Source organism: Mugil cephalus, chromosome 9 (assembly GCF_022458985.1).
Source record: "Mugil cephalus isolate CIBA_MC_2020 chromosome 9, CIBA_Mcephalus_1.1, whole genome shotgun sequence".
NCBI classification, from domain to species: Eukaryota; Metazoa; Chordata; class Actinopteri; order Mugiliformes; family Mugilidae; genus Mugil; species Mugil cephalus.
The window spans coordinates 13,085,777-13,107,649 of record NC_061778.1 but is presented as its reverse complement, the minus strand read 5'-3'; the positions used below and the strand labels follow the sequence as shown (position 1 = coordinate 13,107,649).

Genomic DNA, 21,873 nt, shown 5'->3' with positions numbered 1-21,873 from the left:
CCTCCACATGCAGGACCACAACACTGGGAAAGACGTCTATATGTCCTCATTCACATGTGTCTGTGCTTGTTTTAACCACATTTCCTTGAAAACAACTTTGTGTGCCTATCGCTTTTGACTCCATTAAATCCCGAATTATGTATGTGTTATCTGAGAAGAAAGCAGTTTTTCTTACAAAATAAATAAACTAATAAATGAACATCATGGTTGATTTGTGTGATGAGTAATGAAGAAAGGGCAGCAAATAATAGTGGATACCACAGTGTTCATGGACTGGAGACAAAACTATAGTAGTTTATTATGTTCACAGTGACGCGTTTTAAAGGCATAATCAAACCAAATGTTCACAATGTTTTCTTTTTGAGTCAATATACGTAAAAGTAAATACATATCATATCATTAGGCTACATATATAATCAATCGAAATAAAACTCTGAGGGGAAATGAGGTTATTAAGTTTAGATTTGTTCATGGTTACACACAAAAACCTCAAAACCTTAAACCTCATACACTCTAGCTCTAGATTAGTGATATCTTATATAGCCCAGTATATTATGAAAAACAGAATTAGTCAGACCTGCGTGTTTCTTTGTCATCTAATGGCAATATGGTGCGTCCTGCCCCTATTTTCTATATATATATTTCTTTCATCTATAGGTTTGGATTCATCCTAATAATGGAGGCAAAACCAAATACATACAGAACATTTACCCAGTCCGATCATTGACCATCTCTGCGGCTTCAGAACTCCGCTCTCTCAAAAGACCTTCGAGATGGGAGAACAAAGAAGCTTCCCTGTGTTTCCTCTGAAGCTTCTCAGCTTCCTGCTTATGCAATCAAAAAAATATATATATTTGCATGTGTATAAATGTATATATGTACAAATATATACATTCCTTATGAATATGAATACAATACTGAGAGGGGAAATATGCTGGCCTTACGTCTTCAGACAGCAATCCTCTGCTGGGTTTGTGAAGCCTGTGGAGCAGGGCAGCAGCATATGGCTCGGACAAATTCTCCTTTAAGTCCCCCGTCGAGGCCTCCTGGTTGTGAAACCAAACACACAAATTGGCTTCCTGTTCGGAGAAGTGCAGCCCCAGTCTGGCCTGAAACAGCTCGCCTAGACATTCCTGTAGCGCCTGTAATTTAAAAATAAACAAATCAGTGTGTTACCACTAAGAGTCGGTGAAAGAGTGAACGATACAAAGCACTGCTGGCTCTTTGATTTTGATATCAAATCGAAGTCCGAACCAAAACTGTCAATTAACTTAATCCTTTGTGTCTGTACCTTGAAGAACAGCCTCTGGAAGGCGGGGCTGGAGTCAGAGCTCATGTCGTTAACTTTCACATGGGACAAACAGTGGAGTAGCAGGAGCGAGAAACCTCCAACTGATTGGAGCCTCTGGCGACGAACGTAGAGTGTCTCCTCTGCTTCCTGCAACACGCAAGCTGAGCGTTGACAACTGCACAAAAAACAGTACATTAAAATCAAGCCAGGAATCCCAGTTTATCATGTAAACAATCTGTGGCTTGATTCCTGTTATTTTGTAGAGACAGTAACAGCTCCTTCCAGTGTATGCTGAAAGGGAAATAAAAAAGAAACAATATGCTTGTATTGATGCCTAATGTGTATTTGAGCTACAGAGTGTCAAAGAGGACCTGAAACTCAAAAATCTAACCGCAGTTAAAAACAATCTTCATTAACCGTAAGCTCGTGCAGGAACCTTAGATCTGTGGGTTTGCGCGTCACTTTCTACTGAAGGAATAGACTGACCTACTTTCATTTTCTTGTTATTCTTGTCTTTTCTGCCCAGAGACCTACAGAGCTGAAGATGTTGTACAGATGTGGTGTTTTTTTGTCTGAATGTCTTTAATATTAAAATTGCACAGATACCTGCACAGATAAAACTCCACATTCGATCCACAATAACCAGATTTCTTATTTGTATGCTATATATTTCCTAATTTTGAAATCTGACGTGTGCTTTAAGACCTTAAAACAGGGGTCCCAGACTCGCGGGGGGCCAGGTCAATTGCGGCCTGCAGAACAATATTTTGTTGCGCCCTACTTGAAATCAAAGCTTGGTGATAGTGCACCCGCACTTTTTTTTTCTCACAGGCCCCGGGCGTTTTATGTTTTTTAACACTTGTGGGCTACAATAGATCAGGCTCGTGACAACAACACGAATTAGCAGCGGTGGTCACTTGAAACGTGTTAAATAATATCAAGTCACCAATGCAACCACGTTTTTTTGTCACCCAGCCCCAGTCATGTCCTTTTTCAAAACCTGCCGTGAAGAGAAAGGTTGGCGACAAGCACAGTCAATTTCAGGAGAAGTGGGAGACGGAATATTTTTTTGTTGTGCACAGGGGACTCCCGTTATGCACAGATAAAGTTGCGGTGCACAAGGTGTGAAACATCAGACATCATTACTCAACTCGACATGCAGAGGAGTATGCAAAATACCAGGGAGAAGAGCGAGAGGACCGGGTCGCTAAACTCGGAACATGTCTACTGAGACAACAAGATTTTTTCAAGAAAGCAGGCAAAGAGAGATGAGAGCACTGATGTCACTGGCACTGCGCAGCTTGCAATATATGTCCGTGGTTTTGATGAATTTTGAAGTGATGGAGGAGTTGCTCACAATGATTCCAATGCATGGCCAGACCACTGGACAGGAGATATTCCGCCAGCAGCGTGATTCCATTGTGGATGCCGGCTTACTATGGACTAAGAGTTTTGCTGGAATAACAACCGACGGAGCGCCATCAGTGACAGGGAGGAGAAATGGACTCGTGGCACTTGTTCAAAGAAAACTGGCAGAGGAGGGTGTGGAAGAGGCCATTGCTCTGCACTGCATTACCCAACAGCAGGCCCTTTGCAGCAAATGCCTGAAGTTTGACAATGTGATGTCTGACGTTGTGAAATGCAGCAACAATATCAGATCTAGGGGCTGAAAGCACCAGCAGTTCAGACACTTTTTGTAGGAAATCAGGAGTCAGCGTGCTACGTTGGCTAAGCAGGGGCAATGTCTTGAAGAGATTTTCTGAGTTGAGAGCAGAAGTGAAAGCCTTCATGGAGAAGGATGGGATGACTGTTCCTGTACTAAGTGATCCCAAATGGCTAATGGACTTAGGTTTTCTAAGTCCATTCTAAGTCCATTCAAAACTTGTGTTTGCAGGTTTGCAGACTTCAAGACACAGAGCCACTTTTCAACCTTTTTGATTTTCCTTCAAGCGGATCATTTGCCTTTTTGGCAGCAACTATCTGTGTGAAAAGCTCTTCACCACAATCAACTTTAATAAGTCAAAGTTTAGATCCAAACTTACATATGAGCATCTTCAAGTCATACTGAGGATCTCAGTTGCTTCCCCCCTCAAGCCAAATGTGGCTCAGCTGTGTAAGAGGAAGCGTAGTAGGAGTAGGAGGAAGTATGAGAAGCCTATGTTCTGAAGAAACGTTCATGTTCTGCATGTTCTGAATTGTCATTAGTAAAGGTTGAGAAGAATGGATCAGTTGTACTTTTTTTGTAGAATACTTGATGAAGCCTCACCCAGACTCTACCTCCGGCGGCCCACTTGTAAGTTGAGTTTGAGACCCCTGCCTTAAAAAATGCTTTCATACAACTCCACGTTTACCTGATAAAAGAAGGAATTTCTGAAGGCATTGTTGGAGTAGTTGTTGTTTGGAAGACTGGCTGCTATCTGAAGGGAAATGACTGGAGTCTGATGGAAAAGAAAACAATACACAGCCTTTTTGTCATTGTAATACAAACCTCAGTCTACTGTAAGAAATAAACGATAAAAAATCCATAAATAAATCACAGCACATGGTGTTGAACAATTGAATACAATTCACATTCAGTAATCCCCTCAGTTATGGTGGTGAGTGCACGCAGCACTTACAGGACAACAAAATAATACACACTACCACATTTGTTGAAGCTTTCAAGAACCACCTTAAGACTAATCTTTATTTTCAATAGCACTTTCAACAGCAGTTGATCCGTTTTTATTTGTTTAATCTGGTCACCCTGGGTGTTAACAGCTTTTCATTTGTTGATGCATTGATGTTAAACTGTATTTTACATGTTTTATATGACATGTTGAATGTGAAGCACTTTGGTGCAAATGCTCTTTGCTTTTTTGAGGTTCTGTAAATAAAATGAACTTAAACATTTAGTTCAGAGTATACTGTCTATTTTCATTTTTTTGTCAAATTCATCGGTGTTTTCATGTGTTCTCACCAATGATGATTTCCTTACTCTGACCCAAGAATCAACCAAAGTTGTGGCTGGGGCCTGGAATCCTGGTGTTAGACGTTACCCACTGAATTTAGGTCAGGGGTTATGTTATGTTGTAAGTTATGTTGGTTCATGTAAAACTTGTGACTACAGAGTAGCCGACATGTGATCATATATATATATATATATATATAAACAGAGAGAGAGAGAGAGGGTATGCGCTCAGTGACGTCACAGACTTTTTATTTTTTTAATGAACTCCACAATGCCATCTTTAACTGGAATACAGGGAGAGGTGGAAGGTTTCCTGTCTGAGCACTTACACAGACTCTCATAAGAAATTAAAAATGTAAAAGATAGCTTGGGGCCAGGCTACATTAAATTGTCCATTAGCCATACCCACTTACCGTTTAGAGGGTCACAGTGGGTTGTTGCTATTCCCAGCCAATTCAAGTTAAATGGTAAAAGCAATTTAAAAATTAAGACAGTGTGCAATGTGACTGCAAGCAAGTGTGAAATTCTGACACCAACCAGTTTTAGATTATGCAATATGTGCATGAGGAACAGCCCGTGCTGGTAGACCAGGAATTCTCTGGGCTTAAGGGTCGACACGTCCAAAGGGATCAGCTCTCCCTCACATTCCCACTGAGCATCAAGGACGTCGACAAAACGTTCGCCTCTGTCTGGACACAGAACATGATGGGCATTGTTAATGAACCAAAATACTGAAATGTGAAAGCACCAAAATATGATATCCTCTGGAAATGGACGATATTAACACCACCATCCAAACGGTGTTGAGATGCTTTACTTAAAGCTACAAATGTTAAACTCACAATGGCAGTAGTATAAAAGTCAGTTGGCTTCATCCTCTGAGGGTTGAATCAGTGCAAATCTGAAAGGCATCCCAGTTTTAATCAGTCTTAACCAGAGTGTTACATTGACGTTGGCACCAAGTCATTTGCGATAGCATCAGTAATAAAACACTTTGTTAAGTTACTCTAAACTGTGTTAAGTAATTTAGTCAAACCCTCTGACTTGCTTTATGGACCTTGTCTTTAGCTAGTGTTGACATCACAGATACATCGTTAAAACATCCAAGGTGTGGTATATTGAGGTCTGTTAGTGACACTTCCTTCTCACTACTTTAGCGACCACATCCTGACTGCAAGCATTGCAAGTCAGTTAAGGCATCTTTCCGCTCATCAACAGGAAGGCTCCATTCTGTCTTGAGATCTAATAGTGTGACAATTGAAATCACAGTATACCTTATGAAACTGGGAGTACGATAGATGCAATGGGGACCTTGTGCAAAAGTTAGAAATAACAATGCTTTGTGGTTTAAGGCTGCTTTTTTTTCTGCTGGAAAGGGAATCCACATGATGGGCACAAACTGTGTGTCACAACCCCACAAGCAACTGTTGCGTCAAATAGGAGACCTTTGTCAAAGAAAGCCCCCGGAAGTTGTTCAATTCAGCCTGGTGGAGTCTTCTCTTTAGACTCTCAAAGAAATTGTCAGGAGTCCATGTTCAGAGTGATTATGAGAGTTTATTGCCAGCAACAAAGGAGAGCAGTCTTATAGTGCATAAAAATTCCCCGCAGTCCTACTCTAAAGCGTAAAGGCCTTTGTTCTTGCCTTTTATATTTTTGGGACCCCACAGGTCACACCTTTTGTCCGTCCCCTACATTTGGGATACCACCCCTTCATTTTAACCAATTACACCGTTAGAAATTGTCATCGTCACTGCTGCTGAGGTTTTCATGACATTGGGTGCCAGGTGTTCTCATCTATCTGCACCGTGTGCCACCGCGTAGCGCCTGGTGCTCATCCTTTTTTCACCATTGAGCCATTATCAAATATGTTTTATTTTTTCAAGGAAGCTTCATAATTTCCCTAGGCTCCCAGTTTTATAAAGTCATTCTTGCCAGTTTTACACCCTTATTTTCAGTTTTAAGCGTATTTTTAAAATAATAAAGTTTATTACAAACAAACACATTGAATTTTACCAAGTGCAACAAGTGCAACTATCTTCTACATATTATGTGCCTTTACACACGTGCCCTTGTGAAGAATACAGTAGATACACTTTTGGTTTCAGTGCTCCCACTCTGTGTTGTAGTAGCATATGCCTGGTGAAGGCCCATCATATCATATTATAATCAGACTAATGACATTATATTCAGATATAACATTGTAATCAATACAACCTTATAATCAAACATGTCATCATAGTCATTCTACTTGCGTCTTTTTCATTTATCTTCTTCTTAGCACATCACCGGCTTTAAAATTACACTACACAACCTTGACATTTATCCCATCCAAGTGGAGCACACTTGGAGCAGTGGGTGACCATGCAATATGCCAGAGGAGGAGTTTCGGGGAATTTTAGGCACTTACTGAAGGCAACCCAGCCATGGAAATAAAGGGGATCAAATAGCACACTGGTAGTAACAAAACAATAAACATGACCATACTCTAGGGACATAATTTGCCATTGGAGGTTAAGAGTATGTTCAACACACACTTTTGGTTATGCCTTTACAGACTGGACCACTCATAATTGGAACTGTGGTGTGGAAAAAGCTATAGGTGTATTATTATGTACTATTTTGAAATCCAAGCAAGCAAGCCCAAATGTTGAAAACTTTGCAGAAGACGGCAGTTAATCACGCATATTTATAAAAAAGCAAGCGGAAAGTACACCTCACCAACGGCGTGTGGGGTAGCTTTCCAACGAAAAGCCACCATCCTGTCAGCAGCTGTGATACCAGCTAATGAAAAAGACACTGGTAGCACCAAACAGGAAGTCTCACGAAGTTACAGTGAGACAATGTGGGTTAAGGATGACTGCCCAAAAGCTTTAAATAAAAAAAAAAAAAAAAAAAAAAAAAACACATCACTGTATCACTGTACGCATAATGTTAAAGAAAGCTACTGAGTGATTTACACAATGACAGAAACTCACAAGTCATTCATAACATTATGACCAGAGACAGGTGAAGTGGATAGCACTGATTATCTCGCTGTCATGACAACTGTTGGTAGGTAGGACATTTCATCGAATGTACAAGTTGAAGGATTTGAGTGACCATGAGGACCCACTGCTTGTGACGGCTAAACAAGCTCAGAGCATCTACCTATCAAAAGTGGTGCTTGGAAGGACAAGCTGTCACCTGGACTGACGGGCCAGACCAGTTTTACTGGCAGAGGGACCTACGCAATATTAGGCTGCTGGTCATAATGTTATGGCTGATGAAGTTATTCATGTATGTTCACCGTCATGACCATAACGCGTAAACCCTTCCAAACCTGACAAACTAGCTTGTATGAAGGAGGCTTAGTACCTTGAGTCCTACAGCAGTAATAGGCGGTTTAGGCTTCTGCATCAATTTAACGCCATAGCTACGGCGAAATAGCTTATGTGCAGCTCCCCAGCAACGTACGTATGTGCCGCGGCGGCACAGGCCATAAGAGCTGTGACTGGTCCCCTTGGTAGTAGCGTGTTTCCACTTTAGTATTTCTGGCTGCTTCTCCATCTCCCGTCTTCTTCAAAGTTTTGGCCAAAGTTTCAGTTGCCATTGTTGAAAGTGAAGTAGGAAGGAAAAACTAAATTAACCCCCGACGAGTTAAAAAGACACGGCGCCGACTAGCGTTTTTACAGAGCGAGCCTAACTGAGTGCACAAGTATAAATGCCTCGCACTGGGGTTGGCTAGGTGCATAGGTTACAACGTATGTGTCCCACAGCACCCTACATGAGCCTATAAGGCTGCAAGCGAGGGAGTTCATAAAAACCAGCTGACATGGTTCTCAGTTTTCAATATTTCCTGTTTTTCCCTGTTCTGCTCTGTGATGTTACCCTGTTTGTCTTAGACTCATGCTGGATTACCCTGCCTCTCAACCCCCCGGCCCAGATTTCATTATATCCATTTTGTTTCCTACTCCTGCCTCATCCCACTGTATCACTGTATGTGTCTTGTATTTAGGTCCCACCTCACCGGAAATAATGACACCAGCTACCAACACCAAGGTCTTTTTTTTTCCTAAATCACATCACTGCAGCCTTTTCAGCACTGATTGGAAATCTGTGTAATTAAACCCTAAGTCCCTGAAACCATACTAACGTATGCCTAAACACTTGAGGTGCACAAAATGTTTACCAGATGGGCCTCATCAAGAGCAGCTGGGAAACACGCAGGCAGGACTGAAAAGTAAATACTGTCAAACAGACCAGGAAAATTTTATATCCATACCATATGAGGGAGGACTGTTATGTCCGTTGAGATAAAAACAATGTAGCAGAAGCTGACATGAAGAGAGAACCTCATCCAATCCATTCTCTCGCAGAGACTCTAACAGAGACAGAATTTGGTTGTTGACTATTCAACCTCCTTTTTGATTTGGACACCAACTGATCTCAGTTGATAAACGGCAACTTAAGCCTACCTCTGCATGCAATTAGTCCTACAACCAATCACAGCCAAATTCAGCTCCATTGTGCAACTCAGATGACGGGTGTGGCTACGTACCTCATAAAGCCCGCCCACACGATTTGATCGATCCTGCCAGGGCATAAACACTTCCCAAAGGAGCAGCTCAAGACCAACTTTGCGCCAGCTAAAAATGTGGCCCGGGGAACTAGGGCCTGGCTTCCCGAGTAATCCAACTTACCAGAAAGCTCTCTTCCAGAAATCCCGGCTTTACAGGCCAAGTCCTTCAGCTGTAGCTCCACCCCCTTCAACATCTGGAACAGAGGAGAAAGCTCCACCAGCCTTGTCCACTGCTCCTCTGGGGAATTCAAGAGACGTGGATGCAAGCTGAAGTCACATACATATGTTCCAGCTATATACTATTGTACATCATGGTCTCACCTGGAATAGGAGGGACACTCATATGTGTAGGCTGAGCCGATTCCTTCATTTGTTGACTCTCTATTAGGAACAAGGAATCACATGTAACCATATTGGGGCAAAATTTATCTTCATTCTTTAGATTCAGGGGTCTTCAACGTTTTTTTCAGGCCAAGGACCCCCAAACTGATGGAGAGGTTAAGCAGGGACCCCCTACCTATTATGTGTTAAACTCAGCCTAGTTCTATAGTGTAGCTATCCCTTATTCTTTTACTATGATATGTTGGATTCATGTTAATGTGTATTTCAATAAATTGAAATATGTGGGGGAAATCAAAAAAAAAAAAAAAAAAAAGATGCTGATTTTGTCCACAGCATATAAAACAGAAAAGGAGAAATTAAGAACTAAAAAGAAAGCTTTGTATTTCTAGTATCCGTGAAATAAAACTACACCTTTCTTCAACACTTAAACACACCTTTGGTTATAGCAGCGACAAGGAGTTATTTTGGTTTTAAACGAACAGTGGAACGGATGTGACAGCTGTTAAAAATGCAAATAGAGGTCCCAGAAGAAAAGATGATGTAGTACTGACTGTGAAGTGGTGTTGGTGGTGCTTTTCACAGTAACCGTGTTGCAGTTCATCACAACATTTCTTTGGACTTGGTGGGTGTCAGGGATCACAATACAGAAAGCACTAGTGTGCAGGATTTAGTGGTGTAGAGCAACCAACTCAATTCTGGACTACTGTAGAAACATGGAAGCGTAACATGGCATTAAAAGGGACCAGCTTCTTATGTGTGAAGCTCAATTTAGGTATAGACAACTCAGGGATTACAGAACATGATAATGAATACAATAATGTATTTTTTGATGCTCTAGATGCATGATTTTAGGTTACAACTTAATCTGCACAAACATACACATGTTAGTTAGATGCACTGTTTGGGTTAAAGTGAGGCAGTTTTCTGCACTCTGCAGCTAAGCTAAGAAAAATAATTGGTATGATTTCCAAAAGAGCAAGCTGTAACTTCAGAATACTTTGCTGTATAAACAGACTTAAATTGCTTAAATAATGCTTAAATAATAAGCATACTTAAATTGAAAGCAGTCTGTTAGCAAAATCTAGTAATGTGCAATAAGTCTGCACACAGCTGCTCAGATAAACACCGGTGGAAAGGCGTCTTCTATTCAGTACTGTAATTTGCGTATTCGTCTCACCCTGAGAGTGAATGCCGGAAGATGCAGTTTGACTTTGTGAGTTGTGAGTCGGCGCTGAGCTGGCTTGCTGACCAGTGTCCTGGGATTGTCCTATATGGACATGCTCCCTCAAAGACTGGGTGGAGATTCCTTCAGAAACACAAAGAAGACCTTTTTAGATTCTGTTAACTGGTGACCAAATAAAGTATCTCTTTGACCCAGCGTACATTACGTAAAGTCAGAGTCAGAGAAGGGAACTGATACTAACTTGAGGAAGCCGTATGGGCCTCTAAAGAGGGGAAGGATGGATAATGTCAGTGTTAAAGTGACACCACAGTGGAAGAAGAAAATTCTCATCAGGCCTATACATGAGTGAAACAAAATAAGAAATCAGAACCATAGCTTATTATCCATTACTTGACTGTCATGCTTCACTTGCAAAAAACAAATATGTGTCGGTAGAAGCAGAAGAGCAGCACAATTAAGACAAAAGTCAGAAAAGAAAAATAATTGAAGAGGAAGAAATGTCTCTATAAATAAAATCATCATTACTCCCTTATATGTATCTAGGAAACCTGTCATCTTTCTCTCAGTTGAATTATGCCAGCAAAAGTTAAAAATGGATACTAAAGTTGTTTTATATTCGATACCGAAAAGAAAGAAGGAAGTAGTTGTTGGACAAATCTAAAGTGTTTGAGGTGATGCAAAAACTGGCAGTATGACAACAAGAAAGTGGGACAGGTGGTGGGTGTGGGTACCGAACTGAAATTGGATTGGCACAATTAATGACCACAGGACTAAAAATAAAGAGGAAATTTAACACGTTTGGAGAAGTTAATAGTGTTCAGGAACTGCTAGAGGAACCAGACACTGCACAGTTTCGACCTTGACCACATCAAGGGATTTCCTGTACTGCACTTGGACCCTACTCACTGCTCTTTGTGACAGATGGACAAAAGCCTGAAGAAATTCTCTGATGAAACGATTGCAGTGAAGGGTAGCAAGTTTTGGAAACAGTGCTTTGATAACACAGTAACTCAAAAAAAAAAAAAAAAAAAATATTTACAGGCAACTGTGCCTGTTTTCTGTATCGTTGGGTGTTGGTGTTGCTTAACATCAAAGAATTTAATTTACGAAACGTGAAGCTTTGATTTCACAGATGCTACGTGGGTGTTTAAGAGTGAACCGTGAAGCGAAACTACATCTTAACACACAGTGAACATACTTTGCAGTACTTTTGCATTCTGCACACACACGTTTTCTACATACATATGCTTACATTCCTACGTTATCACAAGGCGAGGGTGTCTTGAGAGGGGCATACCTTTCACCACTGGCACAGAGGCAGTCCAGACTCTAGAGGCTATCTCCATACCATATGGCTGTTTTGTTGACAGTCCTAGGACATGTTAGAAACTGGACTTGAAAGACATGCCTGGCAATATTCTACAATCACAACAGGATGGAAGGAAACGACAAATGTATTAATCTAATGAAAGCTAGCACAATGCAATATGTTTTGTGTCAAATTACTGTATCTACTATATACAGAACGTCTACTTATATTGTACAGTTTTTCTATTCTTTTTTCATACGATCTATTTTTATGCTCATAGTGTTGTTTTTTATTTGTTGCACCATTGAGCAAAGTGACCAGAGTCATATTCCTTGTGTGAGTTCACACATCTGGCCAATAAAGCTGATTCTGTAATTATTCCTATGCTTTTTTTTAGTCTTTGCGTCCGTGTTCAATGTAGTATAGATCCTTATATGGTGCTGCTTCTATACCAGACATGTGCTGATTACAGGTGTTAGGAGAGAAACTGGTCGGCTGTTTTTCTTCCAGGAGATGGTTCAGTCTCTCCAGCAGAGGCAACGCCTTCTGTTGGAGCGAACCCAACATCTTCACATTCAGCCTGTGTCCACTGCCCGGGGCCAAACCGTAATCCTTGAACCAAAAGTTGCCGCACAATAGAGCCTGGATAACGGTAAGGAATGTTTAGTTTTTCCTTTCATCTAAGGTTTATACCGATTTCAATGGAATAAATACAAAAGAATATAGAAAGTGCATCATGGACATAGGCTCATTTGTTTTCAGTGTCATTTATTTTCACCTGAGCAGTGTCGGCGCGTAGCTGGGAGAGGTGTCTGACATAGTGAAGCGCATTAAGAGCTGCCTCCAACTCTGTCTGTCTGGAACAACACTGCTCCCATAGCTCTCTCTGCCTCATCTCTCTGTCCTGAAGGAGGAATAACCACAGGCTTGTTACTTACATTCGAGCAGCAGCATTGCGGAGTGCACAGGCTGAATCTCATCCACTCCACTTTCCAACGCTACCCTATACAGCATATACATTTTCCATTGCTTGTCTCAAATGGAAGTGAACATCTGCTCCAACTGTGTCCGTCAACAAGTGAGCCTGCAGTGCTAATAATACAACATGAACCCATTGCTCTGACCATAGGGTGGAGGTTTATAGACCAGTCTCCCACACGCGTCGTCCATTTTTCCTGGTCTTGTTGCAGCTGATCGACACACACGTCCATCTTATCGAGGCCAGACAAGAGCTCTGAGTGCCAAAAACACTGCTGATCCCACTCCTCCTCATCACCTAAACCCACAGACGGAGACAGAGACCTGAACATGTTGCCAGCCCAAACAACATTGAATCTAGGGATTATGTTCATTACTTCACAAGTGAAGGGTGCGATATGAGATGCTGGCTTGAAGCGCCTCTCTTTTGGAAAGCGATAAATGGAGCGCAATGCCGATCATGACTGTAATTTCCTTCATGCTTTCTTGCATTCTGACAGCCTGCCAGCTAATTTACCCAGTGTGAGGATGTGTAATACATGAGGAGGCAGCGTCAGTGCCAAGTGGGAGTGCCGAGCTGCTCTTCTCTGGGCCTCAGCCTGTGCTGAATCCTGCAGCTCCACGGCTGCCTCCCTCAGCTGCCTCCCTGACCACTGGGCCTGCAGCAGAGAATACACTTTCAACATGAAAAGGTGGCACACATTTGCATATTGGCACTCAAAAACCACATGTACACAAGTAGAGATGGAAAACACGCACACACACATACGCACACACACGCACACACACACACACACACACACACACACAGGTACAATGACTTAGCAGAAACTTTGCCCAGAAAAACCTGGACATCAGTTTGTTTACTTGGCACTCTCAGCAGGATATGAAAAGCAGGAACAGAATTATTTCATGCCACCACATCCACATGTCTCGTTTCCCATTTCCACATTTTCAAAAGGCTCAATCTCTTTGAATTCCTCCTCCTGTACTTGAAGTCCACGCTATATAAGATATTTACAACCAAAACATAACCCCAACCCATGCTGACCAGATAAGAATTCGCTTCCGCGACTCTAAAGAGTGACTGGAAAAGAGCCGAGTCCAGATCAGTGAGAATATCTTCCTCCCGCTGCCTCTGCTGCTGCCAGTAAGTGTTTCGCACACACATTTCTCTCTGCAGCGCCTCTACCTGAAGTATAATAACAAAAACAAAAGAACATCAGAATCACCTTGTGCTATTTGACTGGACGAAGAGCAAAAAAAAAAAAAAAAATGTCATGTCCTCTTAGGGCTCCGTAGTTTCTTGTGCACTTGCATTCGTGGAAATATTTCTTTCAGTTCATTCCTCACCTGCACACTATCAGTTTGGTTTGTCATCATTAGCCAGTAGGAAGCTGTTATGGGAACAACGTTATTTTTAGACACATCGAGCCTTGCTCCAACCACTGGGGCCAATAGACTTGTCACGGGGTCAACGGTCTGAGCTCCGTAACGGATCGCCACAAGGCCTGTGAAGCATGAGAAGGAGGTGAGGATTAAATGAGCTATTTAAAAAAGTGTGCAATCACTTGTTTTTCACAGTACCTTTTCCATCTGGGTCTTCCATGGTCCCTGCCAACGGTATTGTATTCCCAGAGAAAAGGTCAGTCTGACACCCAAGCACAGGTACACTAAGGCCAGATCCCGCAGGGTCAGGGTACTCCATCCCCAGTAGAGCAGGCGCGCAGATATCTGTGCCTGACAGAGGCATCTCCCCTGGTTTTAAACAGTGCAGGAAAGTGTTGGTGTGGATGAAATTATGATGAACAAATATGAATATTTGAGAATTTCTGCAACGATAAAAAGGAGCAGTTTTTGGCTGAGGAATTGAAAGATTGTCCGTTGCCAAAATAAGCCCACATGATTTCGTCACGTTTCCTTTGACCTTAAGTCAAAGTACGAAATGCATAGAAATCCAAACTGAATGCAAAAAAACTGACTTCTTGACAAGCAACATATCAAACATTAGAAGAAGAGAAACTGCACATTTCCTCATACCATATAGCCACAGAAGTTAAGTGCACAAACCACAGTGTTTTTTTCTCACACAGTGCAGTAAAACACAATAGACCTGCGACCATGATGATGGGAAGATTGACACTGGCAGTCTTCAGCAGCTGTGTCAATATTTCAACAATGTTTCAGGACTGACAATTTTCTAACAATGGATCAGAGGAAATATACTTTAAACACAAGCTCTCCGATGTATATTCACATTTATTCTTGTTTCCTTTTCAAGCAGTTAGGAGAACCATGCATAGAAAGATGGACGAACCAACCTAGAGTGGCCGTAATACTTAAGAATACGATCTTTTATTTCTGCTAATAGAAAACATAGTGTTAAGAGAGTGCGTATCACACAATGGTGTTGTGGTTTACACCCTGACTCACTTGCCTAACCTTTGAATCTTGATTCATTGATGTTCCACTCAGCCTTTTGTAGTTTCGTGGATTCATGTTTGTCTCTTTTTGTCCTATTAGGTTCTCGAAGAGCTCTACACCCAGGATTAAAGAAGAAACACATGTCCTAAGCATGCCTATGTCAGTCAAAACCGGATGCTTCCCCTCTAGGGTGTATTGTATAACAAGGACACTCTGTCTGCTTCTACAGCAGATTCCTCTCACTTAATCAGTAACAGTAATTTCACTTTTAACAAGCCTTAGACCTAACCCTCACATGAGCCCTAAGTTTAATATAGCTAAGTTGAATATAGCTAAGAACTAGTCCATGTTTATTGTCACCTCCCAAATATAACCTGCTGTATTAAAGGTTTCTTGTGTGAATGCAGTCATGGAAACTTTTCTTTCAGTTAGTTCCTAACCTGCACACTATCAGATTGGTTTGTCATCATTAGTCAGTAGGAAGCTACTCGAACAATGTTATTTTCAGACACATCCAGCCTTGCTCCAGGGGGAAACAGACTTGTCATGGGGTCTTATAGACAACGGTCTGAGATCCGTAACAGGGTGCGCCACATGCTTTGTGGCGATCCGTTTAATATAGCTAAGATGTAGTCCGTGTTTGTTGTCAGTACCAAAAATTTTTTTTTTTAAGGTTGCATAACACTGCAACTACAAAAGGTAAAATTAGAAAACAGTACAGCCTTACAGCCTGCCTTAAATATATCATAAACTGACTGAACAAGTAAAACATTATTCCTAATATTGTGTCCCTTGTGTCTCCAAAATATTTCACTCATCAGAGAATGGACATGGACCTTCTGAGGGTTTCCTGTGTAACATCCTGTTAAAAGACACCACAGAGCATTGCCATTCGGGGTCTTTAGGTCCTATGGGTTGAGGGGAGGGTCCTCTGTGGATCAGGGTGGTTCCAGTGCATCCCACAGATACTTGATCTGTTTAGGATCTACTGAATTTTTAGTTGTTCCTAAACCATTTTTGTGTGTGTCAGTCTGCAACCTGCTGGGTATAGCTGCTGCCATCAAGAAACGTCATTGCTAAGGGGCGGGGCTGTCCAGCCTGGTCTGGTCTAGGTAGGGGGTACATGTCATAGTAACATCCACATGAATCCCCGGTCCAAAAGTTTTCCAGCAGAAAAATTGAATCGTCACAAGATGATCAATGTTATTTATTTTGAGGACAAACTTTTAGGACAAACCCTAATACATTACTCCTTTCCAAAGACTCCAAAGTCACAGGAGATGAATGGTTGAAGGTGGATCCCTTTTCCCTTTTTAACATTACAGTTAAAATAATAAATTATCTTATCGACACAATAAACTGTGTAGAGATGAGAGTGTAAAATACCAGAACATATCATACTATTCTGTTGAGCAGTCTTACAGCATTTTACAAAGTTTTGCTTCCCTTCATTGGCTCTCTATCCATGCCAGAAAAATTCCAAGAGGACATTTCATGCCTTTCTGATCTCCAAAACCCTCTTAATCCATAACATACCCTCTGCTCTCACAACACGGGGCTCCTCTCTGTCTCTGGAATTAAAATGGAGTCAGCATGCTGCAGGACCTCTTCCTAGCATACCCCCTTACTCTGCATGAGTGTCCTTGCTAACATCCGTGTGGCTTTGCTTAGGTCTTTCAGGAAATTTTCAGTGTCAATGGCTCCCATTAACAAGAATCATAAGATCCAACACAACTGGGGGTTTGCCTGGGACTTGGTGGGACAGTTACTGAATGTACAAGCCGATGATGTGTAAAAAAAAAAAAAAAGACGAGAATGACGCCGGTCAATAGGTAAACCGCATAAGAGCCGGAATTAACTAAGTTAACTAAAGGCTTTTGTCGGAGTTAGTGAAACTTGATATCAAGACAGAGGCTAAACTGACATGCCCGGAGGGTTGGTCGCGATGTGATGATACCAGATAATACATGGAGTATAGTCAAAGGGTGGAAGAAGAAGCTTCAGTGATTACTTTTGTTGAAGAACTGCTAATAAATACAAATTCAAAAGTTGCCTTTTCAAGTCACCATTCAGTCTTGGCACTTCACCTTTTATTAAGTTTTTCAGGCTTTTATTAACTCTAACCTTGTAAATGTTCTCAATATCATTAAAGCAGATTTGTTGGAATACTAAATGTGTTATCCTGCCTCTGGCCTTCTAATATCCACTACATGCGCTCTCTAACTTTCTGGTTGTTTATTATCACACCCACACATGCTGGGTGTGTCTCATTCTCCTCTCCTTCTCATTGGGCATATTTCCTCCTTCCTGTCCTCTCTGTTCATTCAACGCTGAACCATTATCACGCCATCTGGAACCTGTCTCTCTCCCCTGACTGTTAGTGACTCATTCCACATGTTTTAGATCTAGGTTTTCACCCACCACCAACACACTCTGTCCCTCCTTTCACTTCCACATTAATGGTGTGCATGTCGCAAGAGGTGTGGTGTGCATGCAGCAAGAGGTAAAACCCACTCTTTTGTCTGGTACTCCACTGTGGGAGGTAGGGAAAGGTTTTCCCTCCCAATACCATATAACATGGAGCTAGAACATCTACTTCTATGTTGTTATTTGGCCTGTGCCATCCTTTTTAGGCCCATTTCAAACACAAATTCACAAAACTATGCCTAAGACTCTCTTCTTCTCTGTAGAAATCTACAAAATAACACATTATCGTTAAATCTTTTTTTTTTTTTTTAAAAAAAGGACCAATATGAATATGAAAGTAAAACATGCAGGAGCTAAATAAGAAGTACCTCCAATAAGGGGTGAACTGCAGATTAATGATGGCATGGCAACAGATGCGGTTGAACATACACTTGTGCAGTTCACAGATACTTATCACTAAACATAAACTGGGACAGCAAGACAAGAAACAGGATGCAGCTCAGCAAAGAAAAAAAAGAAACACATATCTGACCAGCCAGATCAAAAGAATATGGTTAATATGTTTAAGTGACACACTAAGGACCCACAATCAATCCACAAGAGACCCACACACAAAACTGTAAGGGTATTTTTGTGAGGACATTCGCTGATGTAATGCACTGCTAACTTTGGTTTGGAAATTGTGGTGGTTCCAGGCCATGATGCAATCTAGAAATACTGCAATTAATACACAACACACAATAGCAACAAAAACACAACAGCAAGTGAGACAGGGGACCACAGCACCTGACAACAAACAGGTGATGACAAAATCTAGTAGTTAAAGTAGTCAAGATCAAAACAACAACATGATAATAATAAAAAACACAATGCTTGACTCATGGTGTGAACGGTGCCCAATCCACAGCAATCAATATACAAAGTCACCACAAACAATATACCACAGTCAAATAGCCACACAAATTCCGCCATAAATCAAACACTATGTCAATTACATTATCAATTCTATTTAGATTAAAATAGATTAGACTCACCGAGGGCCTTTTGAGGAGCTCCTGAATAACCAAGCGTTCTACTTCAACCATTAGTTTAAGTAGAAACTAATTACCTAGTTTTGTGACTGTAAATATGCTATAAAAACAACCTGCAACTTACTGCTTATATACCGCACTATTTATGCTACATGCACTTTGCTTATTGAACTTCTGGGTACTGGATACTTTACTGCATGTCGTTGCTCTTGTGCATGTGTAATGACAATAAAGTTGAATCTAATCCTAACCACAGCTTTGTAAAGAATTGAAGACAGGCCAAGACTTTGTACACTTTGTACAAGTGTCCTAAATCCGATGGTGTGAATCTCATACTGGTCCTCAGAGAGATAGCTGTGCGAGAGCACACCCACACACACACACACATTTGTATGGCTATCTCTATGAAGACATTCACTGACATCGTAACCTAATTGTGGTCTTCATCCTGACAGCCCTCAAACAGCCTCATGAAGTAGACAGGACCAGCCAAAATGTCATAATAACATAACTTACAGCTCTGCACCTCATATTTCAGCGATGAACAGCAGATTCACAAGGGAGTGATGACAAGCAGATATTAAATTGACAGTTGAGGAGGAGGAGGAGGAGGAGGAGGAGGAGGAAGGAGAGAGGCAGGCAGTACCAGTGAAATGAAAAAAGACAGAATCTTTGATGTAGTGCCTCTTTTTAAAAATGCATTCAGCCTCTCACTGGCATTTCCTCACCCAGGATGCCTCCATCCTGCTGTAAACACTCAGCCCACTCCAGCAGGATGTCCAGCCTGGTCTGCAGCTGTATCTGGCAGTGCAGGCTCTGTCCCCAGGCTTGTTGGAGCACCTTGGTGGCTGCGAGAATGTGATCTTGTCTACCGCTGCCTCTTTCACTGCCTGGATGGGTCTGCAGATGTTGCAAGGTTCGATCTGATCCCCACTCCTCAGGTAGTGGCTTTAGGAGATCCAACAATCGAAACATTGCTGCCAGAACCTGATTGAGAAAAGTTATGCTTTCATTCGAGTCATTGTTTTAATTAAACTCTCACAGAGTGTGACTTTGACTGTCAAGTGTGTGGTTACATAATTCTGTCAAAGGCTTTTTTTTTCAAGGTATTTTAAAAGGAAAAAAGAAAAAAATAAACCTCTGCACGATATGACAACTAGGCATATCAACTGAAAGGCAGATAATTAAATCAAGCACCTTGCTGTCTAGTAAGGTTTGGTATCCCCCCGCATTAGGCACCAGTTGTCCAGCCCGCATGGTGGCCCCTCCTAATCTCACCACCCGCCCACTCAAAGGTTCAATGAAGGATTCAGTAAGTAGAGCTCCACCTACTGGAAGAACATCTCCTACACAGACACATGTAACAAGTAAAACTCACTCAGGGTCTTATAATAATACCTGCCAGTTTCACACAGAGTTCACGGGCAGCACTAACCTGTTATTGGATCTAAACTGACCCCAATTGTGAGCACAACGTTCCCACTCCTGGAGTCCAGCATGGGATAACCAATCTGTATAGGCTGTGGCAAGCGGGTGACAGGGCACATGTGCACCCTTCCCAGTGGGTAGACTAATCCAGTCTGCGGGTGGATGGTCACTGCCAGAATGGGCACTGGGACCCCTGTATCTGGGTCGGCCATGGGAATACCAAATTGCAGACTCTGACCTGGTCTTAGGCCTCTGAGCCGAGTGTTGGGCAGAGGCTGGTCTGAGTGGCAGGAAGTTGGATAAGGAATGAAGGGAAGGAGGGGGCAGTCCCATTTCCTGTTGTCATCTGGAATAAACAGTGGCACATTAGCACATTACAGCTTTTTAAATTAGATGTCGGAACAATGTAATGTTATATTTCATGGGCAAATTACACTGTCCCTGCACACAATTTATTAGATTGTGTGACACAGGTTTCGCGTTACACTGACTATAAACATTATAGTTTATTTTTGATAAGTCACGCCTGTCACGCCAATCTGTGATTTGCAAAAGTAGGTGAACCCTTATTTGGTTTGACTATTTTCGGGACTTGTGTGAAAATTTGCTGTTGTTTTGAATATTTTTTATGCGTAAATGCAAACATATAATGCCGGGCACAAATACGTTTAAGCTACACTGTATATTTGGCTTGTGCCAATTAATTAGAACATTAGATATTTACAACTAGCATACAAACACGAACAACATTTTAGGTTCTCTTCACTGGCACCCTGTAAAATCCAGAATAGAATTTAAAATTATCCTCCTTTTAATCAAAGTCCTAGCTCCATCGTATCTTAAAGACCTCATTGTACCGTATAATCCCAACAGATCAGTTCGATGTCAAAGTGCAGGCTCACTTGTGGTTCCTAGAGTTTCAAAAAACAGAATGGGAAGTAAACCCTTCAGCTATGAGGCTCCTCTCCTGTGGAATCACTTCCCTGTTTGAGTTTGCAAGGCAGACACCTTCTCTAGTTTTAAGGTTAGGGTTAAGACTTTCCTTTTTTAATAAAACGTGTACTTAGGGCTGGTTCAGGTGACACCAAACTATGCTGCTAAGGCCTAGGCTGCTGGGGGATGATGCCCTGAGCGCCTATCCTCTACTCTATTCTCTCTCGCACCAAGATCCTCTAATTTCTTCTCTCTTACATTAAGCTCCCATCTCTATTACTACTCATGCATTTGTGTGGTACTACTGTAAATCATGTCACGTCTGTCTCTACCTGATGGGTTCCTAAATATGAGCTGAGGTTAGCTCAAGGTGTCTTCGCCTTTCATGCTTGCTCTGGGGTTTCAGGCCAGGTTCCGGGCCTAGTTTTGTGATACTTCATGTAACAATTTGCATTATTAATGGCGCTACATAAAAAAATAAATAAATAAATGTTACCTGTGCAAAGATCAGTGGTGAACACCAGGGTAGAGCTGACAGGATCGTACGCCACATTTCCTGCAATGGGCAAAACTCTGCCGGTCTGTGGGTGAACAAAGAAATCCGGTGGGACTGCCATGGTGTGGCCGCTGCTCAGCAACATGTGGCTGTGAGCGTTTGGCCTGATGAGGCCCGTGACAGAATCACAGTGAACTGCTCGGGAGACTCGGAGGGAGCCATCAGGACCTGGAGTGAGGCGGAATAAGAGATGATCATGAGGAGGATTTGAGCCCAGTCATGTGTTGCGTGGACACCTTTTCATGCTGATTTATTTATTGTTGATATATGATCATATCTTTCTTTATTCTATTGTGCATACTATTTAACCTGTGCATTCCCTGGAGCGGTTGTATTCTAACACGGCTTTACTGTTGGGTTATAGTAGTGTTGTGAGAGCTGTCTTTTTGTTGAAGTGCACATCCCCACCAGCAGATGATGCTGTTTCTGTACTGTTCAAGCATGACATTTTCCCTGTAATCTT

General features: G+C 41.8%; 1 protein-coding gene across 1 annotated transcript; it reads right to left on the bottom strand.

Moving 5' to 3' along the window:
• Positions 1-265: 265 nt before the first annotated feature.
• LOC125014093 lies at positions 266-21,537 on the bottom strand. The gene is made up of 20 exons (XM_047595130.1): positions 21,351-21,537; positions 19,929-20,267; positions 19,691-19,839; positions 19,222-19,480; positions 14,199-14,369; positions 13,965-14,122; positions 13,663-13,803; positions 13,129-13,270; positions 12,758-12,909; positions 12,412-12,537; positions 12,086-12,275; positions 11,622-11,696; positions 10,319-10,447; positions 9,121-9,180; positions 8,921-9,037; positions 4,779-4,930; positions 3,643-3,729; positions 1,292-1,438; positions 945-1,142; positions 266-824 (listed from the first exon to the last, which is right to left on the bottom strand). Exons 1-20 carry the CDS (start codon positions 21,493-21,495, stop codon positions 708-710), a joined length of 3,054 nt encoding a protein of 1,017 aa, XP_047451086.1. The 5' UTR covers positions 21,496-21,537; the 3' UTR covers positions 266-707.
• Positions 21,538-21,873: the final 336 nt, after the last annotated feature.

What these genes read in the sequence shown, in the direction of transcription:
- LOC125014093 (XM_047595130.1), bottom strand. Translation starts at nt 21,495, where the DNA reads ATGTTGCTGAGCAGCGGCCACACCATGGCAGTCCCACCGGATTTCTTT. An exon ending in AAACCTTACTAGACAGCAAG is followed by an intron (nt 19,481 to 19,690) that starts GTGCTTGATTTA and finishes TTTCTCAATCAG; the next exon opens with GTTCTGGCAGCAATGTTTCG. An exon ending in GGAAGACCCAGATGGAAAAG is followed by an intron (nt 14,123 to 14,198) that starts GTACTGTGAAAA and finishes CATGCTTCACAG; the next exon opens with GCCTTGTGGCGATCCGTTAC.